The sequence below is a fragment of the Gracilinanus agilis genome, chromosome 4 (genome assembly GCF_016433145.1).
Source record: "Gracilinanus agilis isolate LMUSP501 chromosome 4, AgileGrace, whole genome shotgun sequence".
Taxonomy (NCBI): Eukaryota; Metazoa; Chordata; class Mammalia; order Didelphimorphia; family Didelphidae; genus Gracilinanus; species Gracilinanus agilis.
Window position 1 is genome coordinate 173,857,798 of NC_058133.1, and position 27,750 is coordinate 173,885,547.

Consider the following 27,750-nt stretch of genomic DNA (forward strand, 5'->3'; position numbering starts at 1 on the left):
TGAAGTTTTATGGTGATTATATCAGATGAATAGTTAGTGGTATAATCATAATAGTTCAGAGCTTGGACTTAGGAAAATTCCATTTAGACAGAGATTTGGCTCACTGCCATGTATAAATACATATACATATACACATACATATTCATAAATATATGCATACACACACATATATATATATAAAATGTAGCTTTTTGTGTACATATTTGCTTGCTTATTAAATTGTGATCTCCTTGAGGGCAGGGACTTTCTTTTGTTCTTTTTGTATCTCCTGTGGGTAGCACACTCTCTTACATTATTATTGTGCTTAATAAATGTTTATTGATTAATTGTTCTAATTTAATTAAATCTGCTAATAGATCTTAGAATGTAGAATTGAAATTTGTAAGTCTCTAAATGGTAACCACAATATGTTAATATTGTGTTCAAAGGGAAAACTGTATTATAGAAGGAAGTTGATTCCAAGAGACCAGACCTTAATAAACCCTGGAGGAAACATGATTCATCTGTAGACTTGGTTCAGCTCTCAGTGATGAAAGAATGACTATGTAGAATGCTTTTGGAGCTATGGAATGGACAAGGTAGTAGCAGGACTATTAACATCAGATAGCCTGTAGCTTCAGGAGTCTAAAAGGGCCCTTGGTGGTCAGAGCTTATTCTTTGATTAATTATTCTCTTACTAAATTGTAATCTCACGAAGGGTAGAAAATATATTTTTTTTCCTCTTTATGTCTCCACCTCCTTGTACAGTGCCTTGTGCATAGAAGATGCTTAATGTTTATTAAATTGAATAAAAAATTGCGATATTAGAAATAAGAAAGTTAGAAATAAGTTAGAAATTGCAAAGTTAGAAAATTTGGGACATTGCATGTTGAATTAGAGTAGTGAAGAGGAAAGGGATTTAAGGTTCATTGCAAGAACTGATACATTGGATGATGAGGCGTGAATAATGCCATGGAGTAGCCCTTAAAAAAGTAAAATAGTAGAATTAAAAGAGAGCTTTGTTACTGATGAGGCTACAACATTTGGGGGACAGACTGAGTCTTTAAAATGTGGTTGCTTTCTTAATTAGGTCACAATAATGTAATGTTGCAGCTATCATTTTAGAGTGGTAGAATGGGTCTAAATTTAATTTATTTGTTCTCAGTGAGGATGAAAAAATTCATAAAAGATGCAGATGAGTAGGGTTCTGATTTTTTAATCTGACAAAATTGATAGAGTGGTATGTAGTAGCAGAAGGAGAAGGAGGGGAGCAGAGTATTATTTCTTGGTCTTAGATTGTCCTGGAGCTACTTATTTAGGTGTCCTAGTATTCTTCCTTTTGGTAGTCCTTAACTCATTCATTTCCATCTTTTATGAATGGATTGCCATAATAAAGAGCAAGCAGCTTTGTGTTTTTATGAGGACAACTTATTCAACTGAGGGCTATGCCTGGATTCTTTATTTATTCTCACTGTATGTTAATTTTCTATTAATGAACTGGTAATCTTTTTGCTTTCTTATTTCTAATAATAATAAAAGACACCACTCAAATTAAATATATGTTTCCTATGAGGTTATTTTTCCATAGGCGAAAAATAAAAGCATATTTTGAACAAAGATACTGAAATGTTAACCTGGAAGCAAAGTAAAGGACAACTAAAAGATTTTATCTTGCTTTTCTGCAAAATGCTTGTTTTTACGCTCTCCTTTTACCCCTACCATCCCCCACCCCCAGCCCCCCAGTCTTTGAGGGGTTGTTAAAATCAATGACTCTTTCCCATCAGAAGGAAATGTATCTTTGACACTTCTCATGACCCGAATCATAGTGCTAACATAGAGCCAGAAAATACCCTGAACAGACTTGGGTAAAAGCACGACTTTTAGGAATAGGAAAAAGAAATAATACTTTGCCATTTCATTTCATAGTTATGTTTTAAGTTAAAGTCAAAGCTAAAATATTATTAATGTTTTTCTGAGATTTACCCACCTGCTTTTTGTGTCATCATTTTTTGTGTTCACATTGTTTAAAACTAATTGAAAATATGAAGTTGGTAAACTGAGTACTCTTTTATCTTTTTAGGTCCTTTGAAATGTACTTTTGAGTATCCTATTTTGGAATAGAACAGTTGTATGATTTCTTTGGTATTTTGGAAATGTAATAGCCTCCAACATCTACACATTGCCTAATACTGCTATGAACTTAAGTAACTGAAATTGATGTAGCTAAGGGCTTAATTTCCTTGAATGAATTAAACTTAGTATTTGATTTGTCTTTGCACTATTGAGGTGTGAATTTTAATTACTTTATTTTGTTGTTCTTTCTTCTTATCCCATACTTGAATCCCAAAGTCAGGGATTCAAGGGTAGAGATCCCAGAAGAGCAGTCATTTATGGTAAGGGTGGAGAGTTTCCTTTGTTTTAATATCTATGATTGTAGATAAAGATTTCAGATTTGGGGAACTTGCAATCATTGGTTCTACTCTTTCTGAATGTTATATTTGTATTTTATTTAGAGAAACTGGAAATTTTATGGATGCTTATGTATAGAGTAGAAAGAAGAATCAGAGGGGAGTGCTTCCTTATCTTTTTGTATGTATTTGGCCCCTTTAACAGCATTCTGATAGGCTCTGTTATCCCCTTTGCAGAATGTTTTTAAATGAACAAAATAAAATATAAAGGATTTCAAAATAATTGTATTCAAATAAGAATTAATTTTTTTCCATTTATATTTATGTTTCCCTGGAAGTATTTTAATAAACACTTGTGGACCTCTTATACCCTTTGGTCTTTATATTTTCCCTTGGCTTACATGGGGAACATTGCCTTTCTGTTTCTCTTATCATTCATTGACTGGCACCTTAAATTTTTTTTCTCTTTTGGTGTTAATACTGATCTTTAAGTCAATCCACATTTGACAAACAGAAATTTGAATCTTTAAATTGGACAGTAAACTAGTACACACACACACACACACACACACACACACACACACACACACACACACACACACCCTTTAATCCAGAATCCTTGAGTGCTCTAAAAATAATTAACTAGACTTGAAATTCACCTCTGTAGGATAAAGATCTTGTTAACCCTGTTTAGAGATGGGAGAACTAAAGTATGATGAGATTAAGCATCCTATTCAGAGACAGGCCACATAAGTAGTAGAGAGGAATTATAACTCTTTTGCAACCAGTAGATTTCAGGGCCTATTCTCACACATATTCCATCCTGAAGTCCTTCAGATAAATCTTTCATATTTAATTAAGACTCCTTATGGTCACTTTCAGGGTTCTCTGCTTTTCTGTTTATTTTCCCCTGTCTATTTTTATCTCCTCTTGGAAACTTTGCCAAGTGGCCCTTCTCACTTCTTTTCCTGGCCTCCTTGCTGGTTGCCAGAACTTCCTACACCTTGACTTCCTCTGCTTGGCCTCAGCTGATCTATCTCCTGGAATTTTGGGTCTTTGGATATTACATCCCTTTCTGACCTTATCTGCAATAGATAGTGCCTTGGTTACATCAGTCAGAATTTTTAAAATAATAGGATTTGTGAAATTTCTGACTATCTTTTCCTTCATGTGTATTAATTTTTAAAATTCCTGTCTTTTAGTTTATTTTGGTTTTGGGGTTAGACTGTTTCCTTACATATATACTTTTACTGACCAGCTTCTAAAACAATTGAACAGGTTTTCGCATGTGAAAGAAAGATAAATAATCCCTATCTTTTAGGTACATACGTATTCACATACATCTAGAAATACTTAAAGAATCTTAAAATCATTAAGCTTCTTTTCTGGATCAGATTGTGGACTAATTTTCCAAGTGTTTCCTGAACTTCTCCTTATCCTCTGCTACATGCTCACTCAACTTTCCTGGAAATGTCTTCAGTACCAAGTGATACCTGTTGTTTATATCCATATGGTGCTTTAAAACAACACAAAGAAAATCTTTTCTGTTGAATCACTGCACACGTCAACATGTAGCAGCTATTCCCAGTCCCTTCAATTTCTCAAATGTTGAAAAATAAAGTGGGTAATTGCAAATAGCAAGAGATTGAACTTCCTATGTCTTTAATCTCTCCCTCTTTAAACATTCTGCTTGGCAGTAGGGAGCAAGTTGTGTTCTCTTTGGGGTGTTTTCATGATTTTTGTTGAATTTTCTGTTCTACTCTTTCAGTCTACTCCTGTGAGCCAGTCTTACTTCCTCCCAGTTCAGTATGTGGGTCAGAAGGCACTGTTTCTCACTAGGGCGCTGCTGTTTCCTCTTCCAACTCAAGTAGATTACAGATTATACTGGAGCATGTCTGAGAAAAGGTCAAAAAGAAGGGTGAAAGTCCTGGGTCTGCAGCTGGGAAGCTTTTCATTCTCATCTGGTAAACTTAAAAAAAAAAATCAAATGGAAAAAGAAAAATCTACTCCCCCCCCCCCCCCCAAATTAACTAACAATAATCCACAGGCAAGAAATACACATTTATCCATTATCCTTTATTGTGTATTTTTTAGGGATTTTTTATTGGGCTTTCATTAAATGATTATTTAGTATTTGGTTGAAAAAGCTTTAATGTCAAATTGGACATCAAGCGATAGTTAAGCAGACTTTAAATTCCCTGAGCCTGGATTCTCCGTGATTGTCTCAAAACAAGGTACCATTGTGCTTGTATTGAGACAAAGTCAAGAAGCCTGGAACTTTTCTAACACAGAGTTAACTAAGTTAAAATATTTGGTTCCTATAGGATTTTTAGACCTGTCAGCTCTAGAGCAGGATATTAGAACCAGGTCAATTGCTTTGGTCTTCTGGGGAAGAGAGAAAACACATGCATACATACACATTAATAAATTTTTTGTTGTTGGAAAGACATAAAGAATTCAGCTAAGGTGATGGATAAATATATTATTCAAAGACAATGTTTCTTTTCATAGTGGTACTTGGAAATTGTAGTCATCTTCAGTGGCATAGAGCAAAATGGTATAGGTATTTTGGAGAAATAAAAATGTTAAACTATGGATATAGGAAGATTGGGAATCATATCCCCCAGCTGAAAAAATAGGATTGTCCTGTGGTATAAGCATGTGTAGAGATGAAGGGAAGTGAGTGTATCATGTCACTATATAAGACATTGAGTTTCATAAAGGCCTATCCTTCATGACATGTTCTCAACCATCTTGATATTTATTTATAACATGAGATAGTATCCCAAGTTCCAGTATCAGAATAATTCCTATGGGATGGTTGTTATAAAAACTTATTTTCTTGTCCTCCTTTTTATTCTCTTTTAAATGAATCTTCTTCCTTTTTATTCTTCCCTTCACCCTAAATAGCCATTTTTCCCCTATTTTTAAAACCATCTAAGCACTTCTAATATTCCTAGGCTTTTTTTGTTCTTGCTACCAAATAATTGCTTTCTTCTGTATTAAATCCAATATATTCTATTAAAATTTGCATATTTTTTGTTTTTGTCATCTTCACTTTTTAATATGTAATTTCTCTTCTATCTCTCATAACAAAGATTAAAAAAGAAGAAAAAGTAAACTAGTTTCACCAAACCAATTAACACATTAATCAAGTCCACATTACATATAATGTTCCATATTATTAACATCCCACTCTGTAAAAAATGTAGGCTGGTGCTTTCTTATATTGTTTCTTCAGGACCATTTAGTCTCTTTCATTCCAGTTCTCTCTACATTTAATCAACTAGTCTCTTCTACCTCCAAGGATATACTTAAACATACACCTGCACGCATATATACCTATCTGTCATAAAATTTTTGGACTAGTTAGTAAAGCATTTCCCTGGGAACATGGGAAGCTCAAAATAAGGACACTTTTGGTCCACTTGTATCATTAAAAAACTATCATGGGGCAGCTGGGTAGCTCAGTGGATTGAGAGCCAGGCCTAGAGGCGGGGAGGTCCTAGGTTCAAATCCGGCCTCAGACACTTCCCAGCTGTGTGACCCTGGGCAAGTCACTTGACCCTCATTGCCTACCCTTACCACTCTTCCACCTATAAATCAATACACAGAAGTTAAGGGTTTAAAACCAATCAATAAATAAATAAATAAAAAACAATCATAAAAGTCCATAACTTTTATAAGCAATGATAGAGAAAGATTTACCAAATTGGATTTTAAAAGTGATGACTTAATTGGTCTACTGTTTTGTTTCCTTTAATTCTTCTTGTTTATCAATCCTGTTTGGTACAATGCTATATTTGGAAAACTCTATACCCAACCATGACAAAACTCTGGACCCATTTCTGTATTTTTTGGTATTCATCAATTTGAGAAGCAAGTGATTTAGTGGAAAGAACCTTCAGCATCAAGTCTATAACACCAGGTTTTTATCCTCCTCTTTACTAAATATATGAAGCTGAGTAAGTCACTTATCTCTGAACCTCAGTTTCTTCTGTAAAATCTGTTTAATGATGATTTCACTATTATAACTTATATGGCTTTCAACAGGAGAGGACTTTTAAAATGGTAAAGCATAATAGGAAGTGTTGTGTTTTATTAATAATATAATTTTAGGCTCATTGCTTATAGACTATAGGCAAAAAAATTTTTTTGAGACAGAGCAATACAATATTCTCTGTCTTAAATCTTTATAAAATATTTTTTCTTTATTTGGTTTGGAGTTGAAAAAAATAAAAAGAAAGAGACTTTGTAAGTTAAACTTGGTCTTTAATGGTGAACAAGTCCCAGGACCTTGGTTTAGAATCAGCTGGCAGCAGGCCATGTTCACATGTTCTCAAATCATTGCATTCGGAAGCAAGAATACCAACCAAGCTTCTGCAAAAAGAGTAAAGATAAAATAGAAAAGAGGTTAGCTTTGCAGCAGCATTACCTGGGAGTTGATGCTGATGTCTTTTCCACAAATGTCCAACTTTGTCAAAGCTCAGTAAATCTTGGAAAGTTTATTTTCCTTATAGCATCTGTGTTTTATAATGGGGCCTTTAATTTGTTTTTACTTTGTCTGCAGGGATTTCTTTTGTCCGGAGCTTTCAGCCTCCATTTTTTTTTTGCTCTGTGCAAGTGATTCTGTTAATGATGGCCAGTTTGGGAATATACCTCTGCAAAATTGACATGACAGGCTGTTCCCTGAGTGCATCAGCAAAGCCCATTGTTATTTTCTCTCTTCACTTTTATCCTCAACTTAATCCATTTTTCCTTTATGTATTTTTGGAATAGAATGTCTGGAAAATCATAGCTTGGAATAATGCTTTCATAATATGGTCGCGGTCTCTAATAGCACATTTTATTTCTGGTCAGCTCATGTTCAAGAGGAACAATGAGTGACCTAGCCATAAGTTCTCTTTAATTCCTTCTATCAGGGAAGCTCTTTCAGATCCCAGAGGGGAGGCCTTTGCTTACTCACCCTCTGAGTAGGAGCAGATGCAATCCACAGCTTTACCATTTTCCAGATCACTTCTGTGAGAAGACAGTTAGGGAAAATCAGAACAAGAGGCCTGGAGGAATGAGAATCAGGAAGGGAACAGACATCCCAAATGAAACTGGCATTCCTATGCTCTCCCAGAATTCCAAGATGCCCTGCAGACATTGCCCTCTTTGTGTTAAATGCTCTAAAGGAGAAAGCATTAAAAATAATTGCACACATAAAAAAAGAGCTTTCCTCACAACAACTCTGTAAGTAGATAGTGAAATCTTATTACTCTTCATTTACAGATGAGACTACAGAAAACACAGGTTAAATAATTTGGCTCTGGACACATTGCCTATGCCAGAGCTAGGTACAGAATCCTGAATTGAGGCCCATCACTCTTACACATGATGATATACTTTTTCATTATCTAATACTAATTAGCTCTTTCACTGTTTGCATATCATATAACATTTTATGATTCATTTTCCTCATCTGTAAAATGAGGGTTTCTAAGGCCTGCTCCCTTTGGTTTCTAACATCTGTGATCTGATTTTATGGATCTTGAGTCTTACTTGCTTCTTCTTTTGATATTACTATACTAAATTACCTTCTGTATACAACAGGGTTATTGTGAATAAAATCTTAATTATAAAATTATCATAATCATTTCCATTTCCATATGGAAATGTTGAAGCATGTTCACATTAAGTGTCAGGAGTTACATAGAAAGTTGCTGACCAACTTCTTAGTTTATTACTTTTTATTGGAAAAAAATTTGTTTTATAAAGTCATTTATATATTGCTGTCCCCTTTTAGCAAGGAGGTCATTGTTACTGAACTTTTTTAAACAACCAGGAAAAATGTATTTTATTCCTAATTCTGGGACTATCTGTTTGTGTCTCTGTCTCTGTCTCTCTCTGTACCCTTCTTCTCCATCTCCTCTCTTCCTCTCCTCTTTGTGTGTTTCACTTTCCTTAATTGTTAAGTTGGTGTAGTAACAATACATACCTTTCAGGTTTGTTGTGAGGATCACATTATATACTATTAATAAAGCATTTATCTTAGTGCCTAGCATATAGTAGGTACTATATAAGTGCTTATTTTCTACCTTTTCCTCCTTTCTCCAGATAAAATTCCTTTTTTCACCTTTTTGGAAGCAGTATCTCTGGTACTTTGTTTTGCTTTTTTGGATTTTATGACTGTTCATTTTAGGGGACTGTGAAACCTCTAAAGGGTTAGAACTACAGGAGATTTATTTAAGGACTCAAAAGCTGTAAGCTTTTACAAAATTAATCAGTATAGACTTGAACCCCCAAAACAGGACTAGGAGTTTTGCAAGTACTAATTTTCTTATGAGGTTGTTACAACTTCCTGTGTCTAATTGTGCCAGAAATACTATGGGAACAGCCTTTCTTGTGACATTTTGTCACTTATAGCTCTTGTCCCAGTTGGAGCCCAAAGTGCAGAGGTGTTGGACATTTATGTTCATTTGATATTAAGAAATAACAAATAATTGAGTAGAGATTTTATTCAAACGTCTCAGAAAGCTTTTCATGATATTTTTTCCCTCCTGTATCCTAGGCATGTAGAAAGAGAAGGAATATTATGATCATTTAATGAAGAGCACAAAGTGCAAAGAAACTTAATTTTTTTTTCATTTATATATAGAAACAATTTTTGACAATTTTTTTCTGATATTATACAGTTCAGATTTTCACCCTCCCTCCCTCCCTGAGGCAGTAAATATTATGATATAGATTATACTGGGGCTTTTATGTAACACATTTTCATATACATATATCACACATAAATAAAAAACTCATGAAGGAAATAAAGTGGAAGATGGCATGCTTTGATCTTCAATCAGATTCCAACAGTTCCTTCTGGATAGTATTTTTCATCATGTGTCACAAAGAGATTTTATCAAGGTCAAGTCATTGATTCTTTGTATATTAGTTTGCCTTTTTGGTCACTGAAGCCACTACCTCTTCAAAAAAAAATCTTCCTTTCAATCTGCCTTGACTCTGAGCAGGTCACTTAACTCCAGTATCCTAGCCCTTGCCACCCTTCTGCCTTGGAACCAATATGCATTAGGTAAGAGTTTAAAAAGAAGAGGAGGAGGAGGAGAAGGAGGAGAAGATCACCCTATGTTGCTGACTAAATAGGGCTAAGACTTGGGCCTTGTTGAAAGTAACCAGAAGACTATCCTTATAGGTTTGTTAACTTAGAAAAAACGCAGGACTATTAAATAGTCATAAAACCACTCTTTAATCAAGGGAAAGGGGGATGAGGGCTACTTGGCCTCTTATGCAGAGCTGCGCCATGTGCAGAGTCTAAATGAACACTACTTCACTCTGCTCCCTGATCCCCCTGGGAGTACCACTCCCAGGAACAAAGGAAATTGGGGAACTTATATACCTTTTGGGAAGATCCTGGGGCTGGGAGAGATGATTGACATTATACTGGTAAGGATATGATCAAGCTAGAGAAAGGGATCATAGCTAGAGGCTAGGGCGTAGGGGAAGGGACTGCTTACACAATGGATACTAAAGGATGGTCCCTGCCCAGGTGTGTCTTCCTGGGACAGGGTCTCTGATACAATGGGGAAGACTACCTAAGACAAAAGGGTATTTAGCATTTACCCTGGGGTCCATTATTCAGTCTGCAACTGCTAGCCTGAGATTCCCTTCAGGGTGGATTCTCTGGGGAACAGGGAACAAGCACAAGCTTTGGGGGTCTCCAACCTACAAACTATTTCTAAACTTGAGGTTCACCATACCTCACTAAGCTACAAGTTTGGGAACTCTAGATTCCATGTCGACAGGTTCCAATGAGAAGAGGATTCTATTGACAGTATAATTTTATTGATCAAACTGTTCTGGGTGTTAGACCTAACATGCAACATGAGGGAGCAATGAAAAGCAGTCTCATCTCTAGAGGAAGCTAATATTTGATGATCTCTGTCTTCCCTGTAAACTCAGAGGTAAAATTATTAAAAACCATAAATAACCTGTGTTGTACGTAAAAATGATTCTAAAAGCTAAAATGCTAGTGATTCAAAAAATCAAACTTGAATGCTGTGAAATTATATCACCAACCTTGTAGTCAAAGAACATGAATGAGAGGGCATCTCAATTCCTTCTTTGAAAAAATGAAGGGAGGGTGGAAGGAACTGTGAACATGGATCATTGGTAGTATATACTGTCACAATTAGGTGCTATATTAGTTAGATTTATTAAACCGCTTTTCCTCTCTTTTCATTCTTGGTATAAAAAAGAGCATGGGAGTAGTGAACAAAAAGCTACCCTCAGAACCAAGAAGACTTGGGTTCAAATCCTAATTCTTAGACACATGAGCTGTGTGACTCAGCATATCATAAACTCTCAGTGCACTAGGAAGCAGTGGCAGGGCAAGTGCTGATAGTCAGTGTTAGAAGAATTTCCTCACAAGGGAGTTTCCTTCAAGGAAATCATAAATCTAGTCAAATATTTAGCTTCCTCTTTTATCCCCAGACTTTATCTTTGTATATCACTCTCCCCACATCTATCCAGACTCACCATCTATTCTCAGGTTCCCATAACTTCCTTCTCCTCCACTTCTCCCCACAATTCTCTCTCCCCTTCTATAACATTATCAATTTCCTCCACTCCATGAGTTCTTTCTATCCACAGATTCCTTCTGTTTCTGTTTTAAAACATTTCAAGTCTTGCTAATTTTCTTAAATGTTTATTTTGCTGTCTTCCTTTTTTATCTCCTGTTCCTTCACATTCCTGAAACTGAAATCTGATTTTCTCTTCTGCTGCTTTTCTGAACTTTTCACTTAAAAATTGTCATTGTGGAATAGTGAAGAAAGCACTTTGAATACCTTAACAGATCATATGAATGAGTTTTTATCATAACCTGTAACCTCCTGGTTAAATTTAATGGCTTCATTTTTGTCCTATCAAGGATTCTTATCTGTATTAAATAAACACTAATGATAATAATGAAAGCTAGTATTTATATATGATACTGCTAAGGCTTATAAAGCAGTTGACATGTATTATTTAATTTGGCCCTCTCTTATGGTATTACATATCTGATTCTCATTGTATAGATGAGGAAATATTGACTCTTTGTATTCAATTAATTACCCATGATTACAAAGGTAACAAATATTGAAGAGAAGATTGAAACACAACATGCTGTCTTCATATCCTTCTTTGTGAACCTTTTTCTTTATGTGATATTGTACTTTCTTGATCTTTTTCCTACATTATTGATTGCTTTTGCCTCCCATTGTGGTTCCTCTTCCTATCTCTTAGTCATGGTCTTTCTCTAAGGCCTTGTCTCAATTCCCAACTTTTCTCTCTACTTTTAAAAAGTATATACTCTGGCTTTAAAAGTGATCCCTTTTAGATGCCCATCAATTGGGGAATGGCTGAACAAATTGTGGTACATATTGGTAATGTAATATTATTGTACTGTAAGAAATGATGAGCAAGATGATTTCAGAAAAAGCTGGAAAGATCTGCAGGAACTGTTGCAGAGTGAAATTAGCAGAATTGGGAGAACATTGTATTAAATAAGAGCAATATTGGACAATAATTATCCATGAAAACTTGGCTACTCTCAGCAATTCAATGATCTGGGACAATACTGAAAGACTTATGATGGGGAATGCTATCCTCCTCCAGAGAACGAACTGTTGGAGTTGTCTTTCACACATCAGTGTATTTATGGTTTTATTTTGGGGTTTGGAGTATGTATGATTTTGTTCTTACAACAATGACCAATATGAATGTGTGTTTCGCATGACAATAAAAATAAAATTAGGTTAAATAAAATTTAAATTTAAAAATTAAACAAAAAAATACAAAACAGTGATCTTTTTCCTTATGATTCCCAAATCTATATTTCTAGCCTAATTACTTGCATAGCAGTCTTGTATTTCTAATTGGGTACAAGGTATTGCCATTAAGATTATGTACCATAACTCATAATTAACATATCTAAAATGTATCATTCATAATCATCACTTCTGATTTTTTATTGGTGGTGGTGGTATTTGTGGTGATGTTACCACTCTTCTTCTGATCTCCCAGGTTCCAAATCTTGAAATCCTCTTTAACTTTTCCCTTCTTACTGTATAGTCTATTTTTTCATCAAACCCTAATGTTTCTGTTAAATGCTTCTTACATTTCTTGGTACACAGTATATGTTGAGTAAATATTTGTTCACTAAATAGGAAATGACTAGGATGTATCTGAGGTTTTCTGAGTTAGTTATATACTCAGTGCTGCAATCCAGTTGTAGAACCAAATAGATAAAAATCAGTTATTTGTGACAAATCTGCAATAGTGACATGTATATCTGCTTCACTGGTATGATATTAAATGTCTTTTAAATATCTACACATAATAAAATTATCCTTGTTACTTATATTTTCCAAAAGCAAGATCCCAAATACTCTGTTAGTGCTCCTTCATGGTTTGTGTATTTTTGTTGTTGTTTAGTTTTTTCAGTCGTATTTGACTTTGTGTCCCCATTTTGGATTTTTCTTGGCAAAGACGCTCAAATGGTTTACCATTTCCTTCTCCAGCTTATTTTACAAATGAAGAAAATGGATCAAGCAGTGTTAAGTGATTTGTCCAGGGTCTCATAGCTAGTAAGTATCAGAGGCCAGATTTGAACTCATGAATATTATCCTTTCTGACTTAAGTCCCAACACTATTTATTGTGCACTTAGCCACTCACTTTGTGTGTTGGGTATTTTTATTTTTCTGTTACATATTTGACTACCCTTCATGTCTTGTATATCTTGCGAATGCTGCCCTAATTATCCCCTTGACATGTATAGACAACTTCCGTTAACTTTAATATGCATTCTAAAAGAGAAATGAAGGGAAAATGGACCTTCATTTTCTGTGCCTTAGATTCTTCTTGTTTTGCCAAGGTGACATTTATTGACATTTCTGTTAAAATCTCTGAGTATTGTAAAAACATTCATTTGTGACCTGGGGATATGGAGCATTTGGTTAAGTCATTACCTGAATTCTGAAGGCTTCCTTCATACTTTGATGATAAAAAAGAAAGAAAAATCTATAGCCCTGTGTATTTATGATACTTATGTAGCTAACTTTGTATGTACATTGTGGCAACCTTCCCTGCCTGAAGACTCATTCTTTAAGATAAATGCTATACTGTCTTCATTGTGTCTAATAGTCTATATTCTGGCTGTTTTCTGGAAATACGATGTTTAGGAACTTTTCTTTGTATTTCTTTCTGTCCTTTTAACCTCGCAGCCTATTAACTTATAGGTAGCTAAACCATTTGAAAAATTATATTTTGTTAGAAGCCAGGAAGTCATGATTTGAAACAATTAAAACTACTGGCTGCATTATTTTTTAATATGATAAAAAGAATTGTAGGGCAATAAAGTTGTGATAATCTGATTTACTTGTATATGTCTTAGTAATATGGAACAAAGGACATTCTTTAGATGCTGTCTGTAATAGTAGCATTCCTCGAATTAATTTAACCCAGTTACACTGACAACAGAAATCTGAAAACTTCAGATTACAACTGCCTGATCTCTAGGACACTCCATTTTTCACCTGAATCCACCTCATAATGTTCTATTGGTTATCTATTGGAGGTAGAAAAAGTTAATTACCTTTCATGACCATTAGTGTCTGTCAGATAAGGTTTCTTTAAACCCCTTAGAGAAGGTAACCATGAGTCATGGAGTAGTTTTGACAGGAGGTTTCCTGGCAAGTAGGTTCTGTGTGGCAATAACAATATCTCTCTTGTAAAAAAGGACAATTGAGGTTTTGGAATCCTCAAAATTATGAGTAAGTTAGCTCATGTTGACTTTGCTAACATGTGAATCTTGAAAGGAAAGTTTAAAATAAAGGGAAATGTTCTCTGTCATTTTTATAGTTTTCATTTTTGTTTTACTTTTCCATCCTGTTTGTCATTAATTTTTTCTGTGAAGTGCTTAGAAGTAATTTGTCTCCTGGATCAGTTGTGATAGGCAATAGATTTTTTTCAATTCAGGTCTATTTAGTATTGACACTGCTAAACAGAAGCCAAACTAACTTTTGAAATGTTGAGGTTCTTTCTGAGACATTAGTTTTTGTGAATGTATGAACAGGGGTTAAAAATGGTAAGTAGGGGATGGGGGAAGCCAATAAGCTACTATTTATATTCAATTAAATGACCCTGAGGAGAGGGCAAAGAAAGCACTGAGTGTCTTTAGAAAGATGAGAAATTCATTAAGATTTTTTTCCTTTCTATCTTCAATCCATTTGAAGTACCATTATGGCTTTTCAGTCTGCTTCCTGTGAGGGAAACTCTTTCCTACTGTTATTCTTCCTTGGAAAAAGGTGGTTACACTGGGGGTGTAGTGGGTTGAAATCTAAAGCACCCTCTTCAGTTCAGCCTGTGTGGATTTGACCCAGGGTTTGTGTAGTGTCTATTTAGAATGCCCCAGTTGTTTGGGAACCTAATTCCCAATATGGCCTTCCTTTGACTGGAGACAAAGCCGACATTTCACAGCATTATAGAAACAGAGAAAAACAAGTTAATGATCTAAACCTTCTAATTCACCATGGCTTGTCTCTTTAAAGCCCCTTGATTCTATTATAAGCTGGCTGGCTCCTGCATTGTTTCCTTTCTTTCTTTTTCTCTGCTTTTCTTTACATTTCTTTTCCTCCTGTCTACATAATTTGTAGCCCATTGCTTTTTTGGCTAATGGCCTGAAAGGTGGTGGCTACAGTGTGATACAGAAAGAAGGAAAACATGTCCAAACCAAGAAGATGGCCAGCTTCATCCCAAGAATATAGTAAAACATGTAGCTTTTTTTTCCCTTTGGTATCCATCTCCTGCCTTACTATTCTTTAAGACTGGGTGAATTTGACTTCCAATCTCACTAAGGCAGCATCACAATTTAGTCCAGAACCTGAGGGCAATTGGGTAATCTGGAAATTTTGGTTCAGGCAAGTAAAAAATTCTTTCAGTTGAAAAATGTGATGTGGCACTAGACCTGTCTTTCTGCAAGATCCTACTGCTTTTGGTTTCAGATATCCTATTACTGGCACATTTGTGAGTGCCAATAACATTTTAAAGGGTTTGATTTATAAAAAATACAAATTTGCAATTATGTCATAAGATCTCTTGTAATATTTTTTTTTCTGCTTAACTTTCCATCAGGTTAAGGAGGCAACTGCTTTTTTTTTTGTTTTTTGTTTTTTTTTAACCAGTAGCAGAGTTAAGAGATGCTGGGTGCTGGACTCACCATTTAAAAAATGCCAGGGTCATTGTGTCAGTGGTTATGATATTTGAACTGACATCTTTTTGACTCCAGGTCTTCCATCTGAGGATATAATAAGGGTACAGAATTTTTTTTTAAGTTTCTTTCCCCTAGCCCAAATATTTTCAGTTAAGTGTTTTTCCCCCCTAAGTCTTCATATCTGTCAATAAATGACACATACTTTTATGAACAAAGTTAGTATATTTCTATATTACTATATTTCTAAATTAATGCAATTACTTTAGATCTTTAAAACCTAAAATATGTGGCACTTTAGGATTTACCTAGTACTGTGTGTGTGTGTGTGTGTCTGTGTGTCTGTGTACATACAACCTCATGTGATCTTTAGTTACAGGTGAGGAAAGTGAAGCCTAGAGGAGTTAAGTGACTTACCCATGGTCATCAAATCAGTAAATGCCAGAGTTGTGATTTAAATCCTTGATTTTCTTTTTAACCATAATCTATTTTTGAGTGGGTATCATTTTTTCTTTGAGAACTACATTAACCATATCTGAGAAATTTTGCAATTTCCTCCCATTATTGTTTCCTTTATACAATTACTAACTGTATTATTCTTTGATCTGCTTGCCATTTAGGAATCTTTAAATTATCTCCATATAGGTATATGTCTTTTGCCTGTGCTCCCTGAATTAATTGTTTTTATTTTATTATGATCTATAAAGGATATGATGAGTATTTTTGGCTTTTTAAATGCATTTTTACATTTATTTGAAATTTCTTTGTTTCCTGACAGAGTCAGTTTAAAAAATGCTAAAAAAATTTATGCTGTGAAATATGTATATTCTTTAGTAATGTATATTCTTTACTATGTATATTCTTTAGTTTCTTTTCATATATATTCTTTATGTATATTCAAATAATATATATTCTTTAGTTTTATTTTGAAATCTTTAAGTCTAAATTTCTCAAGTTTCATAAGTTCTTTCTTTTTTGTTTATCTTTCTATTAGATTTGTCTATCTGTGAGGGAAAAACATTAAAGTCTCTCCTTTATGAATTTAGATGCTGTGTATAATTTCAATATTTCTTTCTTGGCTATGTTTCCTTTTACTATAATGTAATTCCTGAGTTTATTTTGATAATATTGGGTGAATTTTTATGTTCACTTTATCTGATAACATAAATCTCTATTTTTCTTTTTTAGACTCAAATGCACAGCAAATGTTGGAGCCTTTCTTTTTTATCCTGTTTATTTTTCCTTTTATATCTTTTGTAAGCAACAGATCATGAGATTTTTATTTGGTATTCTGTCACTTTCATTTTATTCAGTAGTTTAATCCATTCATATTTATGATCCTTTCAGAGGGTCATTTCAGACAATACTGTCTGACTTTCAACTGACTTCCAGTTATAGAAATACATTCTTATCTTGGCTTTAGAATTTCTAAACATTTCTACTTAAATGCTGAAAATGGATTAGTGGCTTATCACAGTATTTAGCCTCTAAATTATTCACAGTGATAGTGAACCAGTTATTCCTTAGGAGTGTAAATTAACACTATTACAAGAAGGTGAGGACCTCCTAGTCTACTAAGCTTGGATCCATAATAAGTAGCTGTTTAATTTTATGTCTCTAACCTTCATTTCTCCATTTCTGCAATGACAGGATTGAAATAAATAAGGACCTTTCTAGGTCTCATTCTTTGAGTCTAACAGAATGGTGTTATTTCTTTGTCTCATTGAAGGAAAACTAAATAGTCAAGACTCCTACAACAATTTCACCAACAACAACCCTGGCAACCCTCGACTTTCCCCACTCCCTAGTTTGATGGTAGTGGTTCCTCTTGCACAAATCAAGCAGCCAATGACATTGGGGACCATCACAAAACGCACAGGGTAAGTAACCACTCACACTTGATGCTTTTTATCATGCTGTTTTTCATTAGTGGATGCACAAGAATGAGATGCTTTTCATTAATGTGGTTTTGATTTGTCTTCTAGCATAAGACTTAATGGCAACACATTAGGTACAAATTTTAAAACACATTCCTCTTCTCACTGCCCTTTGTCTGTCTGTCTGTCTGTCTGTCTGTCAAAACAACAACATTGACAAATTGTAAAAACTTACTTTGGCTAATAAAAACCATATCTGTCAGCTCAGACTTAGTGTTTTTGCCCATACCTAAATGTGTTATTTGCATATTCCTGCTTTTGCAGTATAGCATTCTCTATGCATACTCTGGCTAATTTTGACTGATATCAGTAATAGAGAGGCAAGATCTCATTTTAGCACTGCCTTTAATAATCTTCATATGGACTTGGACAGTGTGTATTTGTAGGCAATTTATAAGCATAACTCTAGGTACATTGCTTCATTTTTCTGAAAATTTCCTGCTGTATAAAATATGTTCTTTGGCCTAGCTTAAGAGTTTTTAATATACAGTTCTGTGAACTTCCTTTTTAAATATTTTGATAACTATATTTCAATATAATTGCCTTCCTTTATAGTCTTATGTATTAATAAAAAATCTTAATAAAATGAAGATTACATTTTAATTTTTATATAATTAGTTCTACTCATAATTCTATCATTTTATTTTATGACATTATTCCTGAAAGGGGTTTCTAGGCTTCCCCAGATTGACAGAAAGATTCACGATATGAAGAAGATTAATTATCCCTGGCACAGATGATCTCCAAGGTCTCTTCTACCTCTAATTTTCTATGAATCTATTATGTCCTAGTAAAAAGACTCCAATCAAGTTTAGCCATGTCATGCCAAGATACTTCAGATATTTAATTTGAATTCAAAATACCTTGGATAATTAATTTGAATTCTCCTGACTCTAATTTTGGTGCCTATAGCACCAGTTTATGACATATTGATGGTCTAAATAGGCCTAGGAACCTCAGTTCTCCTGATCCTGCTCTGTCACTAATTGTCCATGTATTATTACTATCATAACATCCTGATTCCTCTAGGCCTCAGTTTCTTTACCTGTAGAATGAGAGGGCTAAAAAATTTCCAGTCTCCCTTTTAATTCAAACATTCTGAGATTCATAATATAATATAATAATATAAGAATAGTATTATATAGCTGTCTATGAGATATAGTGGAGAAGAGCTAGCCTCAGTGTTAGGAAGACCTGGATTCTAATTTGCCTCTCATCCTTACTGGCTGTCATGTAACTGAGTCAGAACATGCCACTTAACTCTTTACAGAATGCAGGGCTAGGACCTGCCTACCTTGACAGAGGTGATTTTCTCATTTGTAAAGGGTGAAAAAATGCTTATCAAACCCTTATTGTGTGCTTGGCTTGGCACCCTGGCAATGCAAAAGCCATCAAGCAAGAAACTTACTTTAAAACAATTTAAACACTTTGAAGGCCTTCAAAGTGTTTAAATTTTTTTTAAAGTAAGTTTCAGTTCGTGTCTTGGTTTTTACAACATCATAATTTTCCCCATTATCTATCCTCTTGTCTTCCTAGAAAGTCATTTCTTGTAACAGAATTTTTAAAAATACAAAACAATAAAAATAAAAAGAGAAAAAAATCAGCCTATTTGATCAATACATTGAAAAATCTGAAAACATGTCCAACGTAAAACAGTTTTGAAGACCTCTCATGACCACAATGTAATGGATTGGGTATATCCTCTCATATCATGCTTCTTCTTTATAATTTTGCAACATCCACTTTTGATTTTTTGTCCATGTGGTCATTTTCTCCATTTGCATCATTGTAGTCTTTGAGTTTATTGGGTTTTTTTTTGGCTCACTATATTTTGCATCAGTTCCTGTAGATTTTTCCATGCTTCTCATCATTTCTTATAACACAGTAATATTCCATTATATTCTTATATCACAATTTGTTTAGTCATTCCTCAATCAATGGATATCTATCTACTTTGTTTTGAATTCATGGCTATCATGAGAAGTGTTGCTGGTGAATGAATGAATGAATAAATAAATAAATATACGGGGAATTTTCTTATCAGTTGTTCTCTTTTGGTATAAACCTGGTAATTGAATCTGTGGGTCAGGGCATTTTAGTCACTTTTTTTTGCATAATTCAAATTACTCTTTACAAATTGTTGTATTAATTTTTGGCACAGCCAGCAAGTGCCAATGTGCCTTGCATTCTAAAAGAGTAAAATAGCACATATATATGAGAATGTAGTCAAAGAAAGAATATTAGACAAAAAAAGCCAGAGTTGAATGAAATAGAATAAAAAGGTGGTTAAGATACCCTTGCCAAGAAAAGTGAGTTTGATTTAGTGATTTTTCTCAGCCCTAGAGATAGAAAGTAGGGGCATGGGGCCATGGCATGGAGATCACTAAGAAATATTGTGTTGGGCCTAAGAAATGGGAAAGAAATGGTGAAGTACTTTATAATCAAATCTCAGGGTCCCAGGGAGCTTTCCTTTGACTTCATATCAAGATAGAGGATGGAAAGCAGTTGGCATGTCATGATGATGGCGAATCAGTTTAGACAATCTGATATAGAAAAAATTCTCGAATTTTATAATTTACAACACTTTTCCATGGTTTTCAACAATTCAGTAAATGTGCATTCAGCCCTTAATATATGCAAGGCATTGAGGGAACAAAGATAAAACTTTCCTTCCCTTTAAGGAGTTTATGTATTGTTGGAGAGATATAACATCTATACAAAATAGGTCAATACAAGATTGATTTCATGGAGAAGACTCTACATGAGCTGAAACTTAAAGGAAGACAACCAATATTTTGTGATTGTGATTCTTAGAAAAAAGGTATAGAATATGTTATTCCAGTTCTAGAATAGCTTGGTAGAGATAATGAAGCAGGAGATGTTGAGTACAGGCAACAACTAGTTACCTTTTTTTTTACTGTATGAAGAGAAGTAAATATTTTGGATGGGTTTTTTATAGTTTATGTCTATATATCTATATATGCACTTATTCTCACAGCATTCCTGTGAAGCTGGAAGTGTAGGTATTATCAAATATTGTTAGAAAGCAATATGATTTAGTAGAGAAAGTTTTGAACTCAGACTTAAAAGTCTGAGTTCAAATAATAGCTCTGCCACTTACTGGCCATGTCATGGTGATAATCTGAATTTTATGTTTTTGCTGTGTACAGTATGAACAATAATTCTTACACATCTGATAAGGCTCATGTAGAAAGTGTTAGATAGACAGTAAAAATGTTAAAAAATGAATGTGCTGTCATGGAAAATGTGTTGGACTTGGAGTCAAAGATCTGAGTTCATTATCACTTCAGATACTTAATAGTTACATGGCTATACATTAACTCTGATTTGTTCCCCCAGTTCTCAACTGTAGATATTAATGATATTCCCTATATCTTAGTGTTCTTGTGAGTAAAACACCATATAAATGGGAACTAGAATTATCCCCATTTCACAGGAGAAAAAAACTGAAGTTATGGTTGAAGTTAAAGGATATGGGGAAGGCACCTTCTTTGAGTTTCATCTCCAGTTGCTGTTGTGTTAGCCAGAAATGAGAACTGCATATTAACTAGCTTTTTTGTCAGTATGCCTTAATAGTTTTATGATTAAGTGGTAGAGTGTTTCACATGACCCTCCTACATTCTGAAGCACAAATTCTGATAGTTGTTGGTCTTACTTTGAACTTCACATCTGGTTCTTAGATCTCTGTAAGAGAAGAACAGAAATTCCTACTTAACCTACTTGGCTTGGATCAAGTAGAATCTGAGTACAAGAGGTAATTTACCTGTTATCCCCAAAGCTATGTAATAATCATAAGTAAAAAAAATGAAGTTCATCCCATGTTTTAGAGATCTAGTGAAAAGATGACTTCAGCCAAATGTATTAGGAATAAATCATTTGGACTTTACATTCCTTAATTCATTTTATATTTGTGATTTTGTAGACTGGAGAAATATAATTTTTTAATATGATGTTCATTTGATTACTTCCTCTGTTTCTCACTTCTAATAAGAATAGTTGCTTCATACAACATACAAGGTTTGTAAAATGAGAAGGATTTTATCTCTCTTCTTGTATGAGGTTGGATCTTTCCCTATAAAACATTAATTCCTCAAGTTATGGACCTGGAGGCAAAAAATAGAACAGAGTCCATATTTTAAAAAGCAAACAAAATAACCAGAAATACCTTTACATTTTTAGTGAACAAAGAACACAGAAAAAAAAAACAACACAGAGAAAAGTTTCCATTTTATCAGTTTGCAATGCCAACCCACTCTTTCACCCTGTATATATTTATAGATATAGAGTGGAAATAGAGTATAAATTTTTCATTTTACAAATTAGGAAATTGAAATGTAGAGATGATCTTATCTTTCTCAGAGATCTGAGAGACTTCTGGGTATACTTGCCCCAAATCCTATATTTATTTAGTGGCAGAGCTTATATTAGAAACCAAAACTGATGCCAAAGCCATCATCCTTTCCACTGTACTTTTGCTATCTTATTCTGTTTATTCTTTCCTAATCTTTCTTTATTTCTTTATTTTACTTTTATAATTCCTATTCAAGTCAAGTTTCTAAGGCTACTATTAATTTTTATTTATAACTTTCACTTAGCTGACTTACTAATTATGAAATGTGATGTCCATACTAATAGTCATTTGGTGATATAGCTCTGGGTGATGGACTCTGGGACTGTTTTTCTTTTCCTTAAACCTTACCTTCTGTCTTAGACTTGATTACTAAGTATTGGTTCCAAGGCTGAAGAGCAGTAGGGCTAGGCAATTAGTGTTAAAGTGACTTTTCCCTGTGTCACACAGCTAGAAAATATCTGAGGGTGGCTTTGAATCCAATATCTTCCATCTCTGGGCTGCCTCACTAAGCCATCTACTTGCCCCTTGGGAGTCTGTTTTTAATACTGTGAATAAATATAGGAGACTTTCTCTATCATTGCTCTTTCATCTGTGAATTCTCACTTCCTGGATTTATGTGTGCTTCCATGTAAGTTCTAACTGTAGTTTTTTCTTGTACTTAACCCAGCTCGGACCATAATTTACAGATAACTCACCTGTAGACTTCTGGAATCCATGAATAGGGCTTCTAGTCAGCTGACAATTCCACCCTGGGGAAATACAGACCATTGAACTCTTGTCAGACTTAGGTTATATGATGAGCTATATTAACAAGGCTGTGATTTCCAAGAATTGCCCGGGAACCAAGAAGCTGGCCACTTTTGTAATGATCAAATTGAGACAAAAGCTTTAATATTAATCTCCAAAGGGCAAAATATGTGATTAACCTATTTAATATCTGTATTCTGGTTTATGGAAATGGATATTCCTGAAAAGAGTTGTTTTATGACATTTAGATGGGACAGGCACACCTGTCTCACTCTTGAGTCATACAGGAGATCTGTAGTACTACAAATGGCAAAAGAGAGATGTATTTTACACCTTTGTGGTCAGTACCTCTAAGCAGTACTCTAAGGACACAGGGCTACCTTTGGTAGCAGCTGTACCAAGATGTATAGATGAAGGCAAAAAGTAGTTCTTAACATCACCTAGCTCTAACAGCCACTCTATCCTAGCCCTTCTGATTGATTTTGCTTTCTCTGAATTGGCCATTTGTAGAGATCAATATATGCTCTTCTGTGAGTCACTAATGCAAATGATCCCCCTTATCTATGAATGGTAAGAAAAGGATTGGAAGGTACTTGGTCTCCACTTTAGAACTTATTTTTTTTTCCATCTTCTTTTGAAATAAATCTTTAGTTGGGAATTGTTAAGTAAGAATTCACAGATGCTTGCCTTATGTGTGTATAAAACAAGTAATAAGAAAAACATGGATTAATTATTTTGGTTAGTTTTTTTTTAAAGTAAGGGATTTTTATGATATTACCTTCATTATGATGTTCAATTTTATCTTGGAAAATCTAAATACCCTGAGATCTTCTTTTCCCCCACTAATCAGAAAGCTCTAGACTTTAGAAGTTTGGTAATTGCCTCATATGAATTTAAATATGTAAAAATTCAGAGAATTTTTATTATTGCATCTTCATCAAGTTATAACATTTATGACATCTTCAAGATGCAAAATATTAAAAAATCAAGAGTTAAGAGAAATTTCTGTAATTCTCCACATAGTATATTGTAGTGGGTAGAGAGAAAATTATATATAGCAAGTCCTGAGTACAAGTCCTACCTCTGCTACTCAATGGCTGTTTACCTCGGATAACTTAACCTCTTAATTTTCTTGGCAATTCTAAAATACTCGATTTCAGAAACTGCATTTGTAGAAGGAGTTCCTTCATTTGTGAGTTTCCTACTGTCAGTGAACTCATGGCTCTAGATTTCATTTCCATCACTTTCCTTATTGGCTTTACCTTTTAGAACCAAACATGAAAGTTTCTCCTTTTCTCCCCCTTCATGAATTGCCTTTCCCTTGAATACAGCAAATTGCACTTTCTCTGCTTCACAGAGAAAATGAATTCCTTGTCTTGGTTTAGAGCATGAACTTGGCTTGGAGGAAAGGACATTAAGAACTTTCATTTTTTTACCTTTCACATCTCCATAGGTATTTAATTCCAGTCTCTCTTTGCTACATTCTTAGGTTAATTAAGTGATATTTTTTACTTATCCATCAGTTGATGGAAATAATGAAATATAAACAAGTGCTGTAGGTAAGATATCATGATTTATAAAAAAGCAAGGATAATTGATGTCATTTGGAGGTGGGAGTTAGACTTTTGTAGAACATACATTTACAATTCCAGGCCAGTAGGCTCCTCTTTGCTTACCTGGAAATTTTATTTTGGCCTGAAACCAAAATCTTAGAAACAGATAATTAATGATACTTTAGTGATAAGATTTCTGAAATGATCTATCTTGTATAATAATGGTAGGAGGAAATTGCATCCTCCTCATCCTTTTGCCAGTGTTTTGAGTCAGTGTGTCAAGTCATAACGAATATGTTCATTTTTGTTAGAATGCCTGAATATGGATATGTTTACATGTATTAGTATACACTAGGGTTTGGTTTTCCAACTTCTTTAAGCTAAGCTTAAATATGTACATTAAAACTTGTCATAATATATTTTAGCATGCTGCAATCCTGGGTACTAAATGTCAGCAGGTATTACTTTCTATCACAGAAGTTAGGTCTGATCTTTTCAAGTGAAATTAGTCAACTTTAAGTGAATGTCTGGTATGTTACTTACTCAGTACCAATTATTATATATGAGCTTTTAAAACTTCTGTACTATTCTGGCTTCTTATACTGGCAGTCAATGAAATTTAGTTTTAGCCCAATGTTAAGCCCTGACCAAGTTTGTTTGTTTGCTTTTTTAATTCTGCATCAGGCATTATATGAGCAAGTACTTTTTTCCCTTCATTTTATTTTAATAACAAATTTCCACATAGGTTTTCCAAAGTTATATTATTCATGTTTTCTCCCTCCCTTCTTCCCTTCTCCCTCACGTAGTTGACAAGCAATTCAGTCTGGGTTATATATGTATTATCAAGCAAAACACATTTCCATGTTACTCATTTTTGTAGGTGAATAATCTTATAAAACCCAAACCCCATATCATATACCCAAATTAGTCAAGTGATAAATCATATGTTATAATCTGCATTTATATTCCAACAGATCTTTTTCTGGAAGTAGAAAGCATTTTTTTTTATAAGTCCCTCCAAATTGTCCTGTATCATTATATTGCTGTTAGTAGCAAAGTCTATCACATTTTTATTATTCTACATTATTTGTTACTGTTTATAATGTACTCCTGTTTCTGCTAATTTCACTCTGCATTGGATCATGTAGGTCTTGCCAGTTCTTTTCGAAATCATCATATTTCATCACCATCATATACCACATTTTGTTTAACCATTCCCCAATTGAAGGCCATCTCTTTAGATTCCAATTTTTTGTTACCACAAAAAGAACAGGTATAAATATATTTGTATGAACAGGTCCTTTCCTATGTTATTTTATCTCTTTGGTATATAGACCTCGCATTGCTAGGTATTGCTGCATCAAAAGGTACATATTCTTTAATAGCCCTTTGGGAGTAATTCCAAATTGCACTCTGGAAAGATCAAATCAATTCACAACTTCACCAACCCTGCATTAGTGTCCCAATTTTGCCATGTTCCCTTCAACATATATTATTTTCCTTTACTGTCATATTGGCCAATCTGATAGATAAAAAATGGTATCTCAGAATTATTTTCATTTACATTTCTCTAATCAAGAGGTATTTAGAACATTTTTAATATGATTATTGATAGCTTTAATTTCTTTATCTGAAAACTTCCTGTTCATACCCTTTGACCATTTATCAATAGGGGAAAGACTTAGATTCTTATAAATTTGATTTAGTTTCTTATGTAATTTCAGAAATTAGACCTTTACCTAGACTTTTGTTACAAATTTTTTTCCTATTTTGTTGCTTCCCTTCTAAATTTGGTTGCATTGGCTTTGTTTGTACAAAACCCTTTAAATTTAATATAAACAATTATTTTTTAACATCTTGTAATATTCTCTATCTCTTGTTTGGTTATAAATACTTCCTGCTCAATAGATTTGACAGATAAACTATATTCTTTGTTCCCCTAATTTACTTTATAATATCACTCTTTATTTTTAAACCATATACCCATTTTGAACTTAAGTTGGTATAGGGTATGAGATATTGATCTAAACCTAATTTTTCCCATACTGTTTTCCAATTTTCCCAGCAGTTTTTTTTTTAAATAGTGAATTCTGCCTTCCCTTTGATCCAGCCATACCATTGTTGGGTTTGTACCCCAAAGAGATATAGATAAACAGACTTGTACAAAAATATTTATAACCGTGCTTTTTGTGGTGGCAAAAAAACTGGAAAATGAGGGGTATGCCCTTCAATTGGGGAATGTCTGAACAAATTGTGGTATATGCTGGTGATGGAATACTATTGTGCTCAAAGGAATAATAAACTGGAGGAATTCCATGTGAACTGGAAAGACCTCCAGGAATTGATGCAGAGCGAAAGGAGCAGAGCCAGAAAAACATTGTACACAGAGACCATACACTGTGGTAAAATAGAATGTAGTGGACTTCTGTACTAGCAGCAATGAAATGACCTGGGACAATTCTGAGGGATTTATGGAAAAGAACGCTACCCACATTTAGAGGAAGAACTACAGGAGTGGAAACAGAAGAAAAACAACTGCTTGAACACATGGGTTGAAGCGGACATGATTGGGGATGTAGACTCGAAACTACCACACCAATGCAACTATCAACAATTTGGGAAATAGGTCTTGTTCAATGACACATGTTAAAACCAGTAGAAATACACATCAGCCATGGTGGGGAGGGGGAAATCGGGGGGTGAAGGGGAAAGTAAGAGGATGAATTACGTAACCATGTTAACTTTTCAGAAAAATAAATATTAATAAATGTTAAAAAAAAATAAAAATAGTGAATTCTTATCCCCAAAGCTGGCATCTTTGGGTCTAATAAACTCTAGATTGCTGAGGTCATTCACCCCTAATCCATTCCATTGATCCACCCTTCTATTTCTTAGCCACTAATAAATTGTTTTTATGATTACTGCTTTATAGTACAGTTTAAGATCTGGTACTACCAACGGTGTATGAAGAAAGCATCATATTAACTAGATTGAAGGAGGAATGTGTATGCTACAGGTGAACTTTTTACTTCTAAAGAGAATAAGAACATTACTTCTAAAATAGTCATGGAAAGAGGGCTTTATAGCCTTTTTTCATATATTATCGGTGAATTTCAAGTACTGTGTTGTTGCCTTTAAATTAAAACAAGACATGTATGCTCAAATTGGGAGGAAATCATTGATAAAGCAATCAAAGGAAAGGAAATTAAAGATAAATGTTTTCTTCTTGGGAAACAGTATTTTTTCTTTAATTATATCAACAATGAGGTGTTATACTTTTGTCATCACCATCCTCAAAAAACCTGATTCGCAAGTACTGTTGGCTTCAGGGGTCCTTTGCCAATTCATTGAGCCACAAGGCTTGTATTAGAAATAAAGCCAGAATGACTTTTCCCTGCTGAAAAGTTTTATGAATGGAACATTTCTTTATTTGAAACTTAATCCATCTATCTTCCTTCCTTCCTTCCTTCCTTCCTTCCTTCCTTCCTTCCTTCCTTCCTTCCTTCCTTCCTT

The 27,750-nt window shown here is 34.1% G+C and overlaps 1 protein-coding gene across 1 annotated transcript in view; it reads left to right on the plus strand.

Moving 5' to 3' along the window:
* Positions 1-27,750, plus strand: part of BCAS3 (BCAS3 microtubule associated cell migration factor) — an 881,625-nt gene that overhangs the window by 380,606 nt on the left and 473,269 nt on the right. Inside the window, exon 15 of the mRNA XM_044671669.1 lies at positions 17,358-17,508. Coding sequence (XP_044527604.1) covers positions 17,358-17,508 — 151 coding nt within the window. The remainder of the gene's footprint in view (positions 1-17,357; positions 17,509-27,750) is intronic.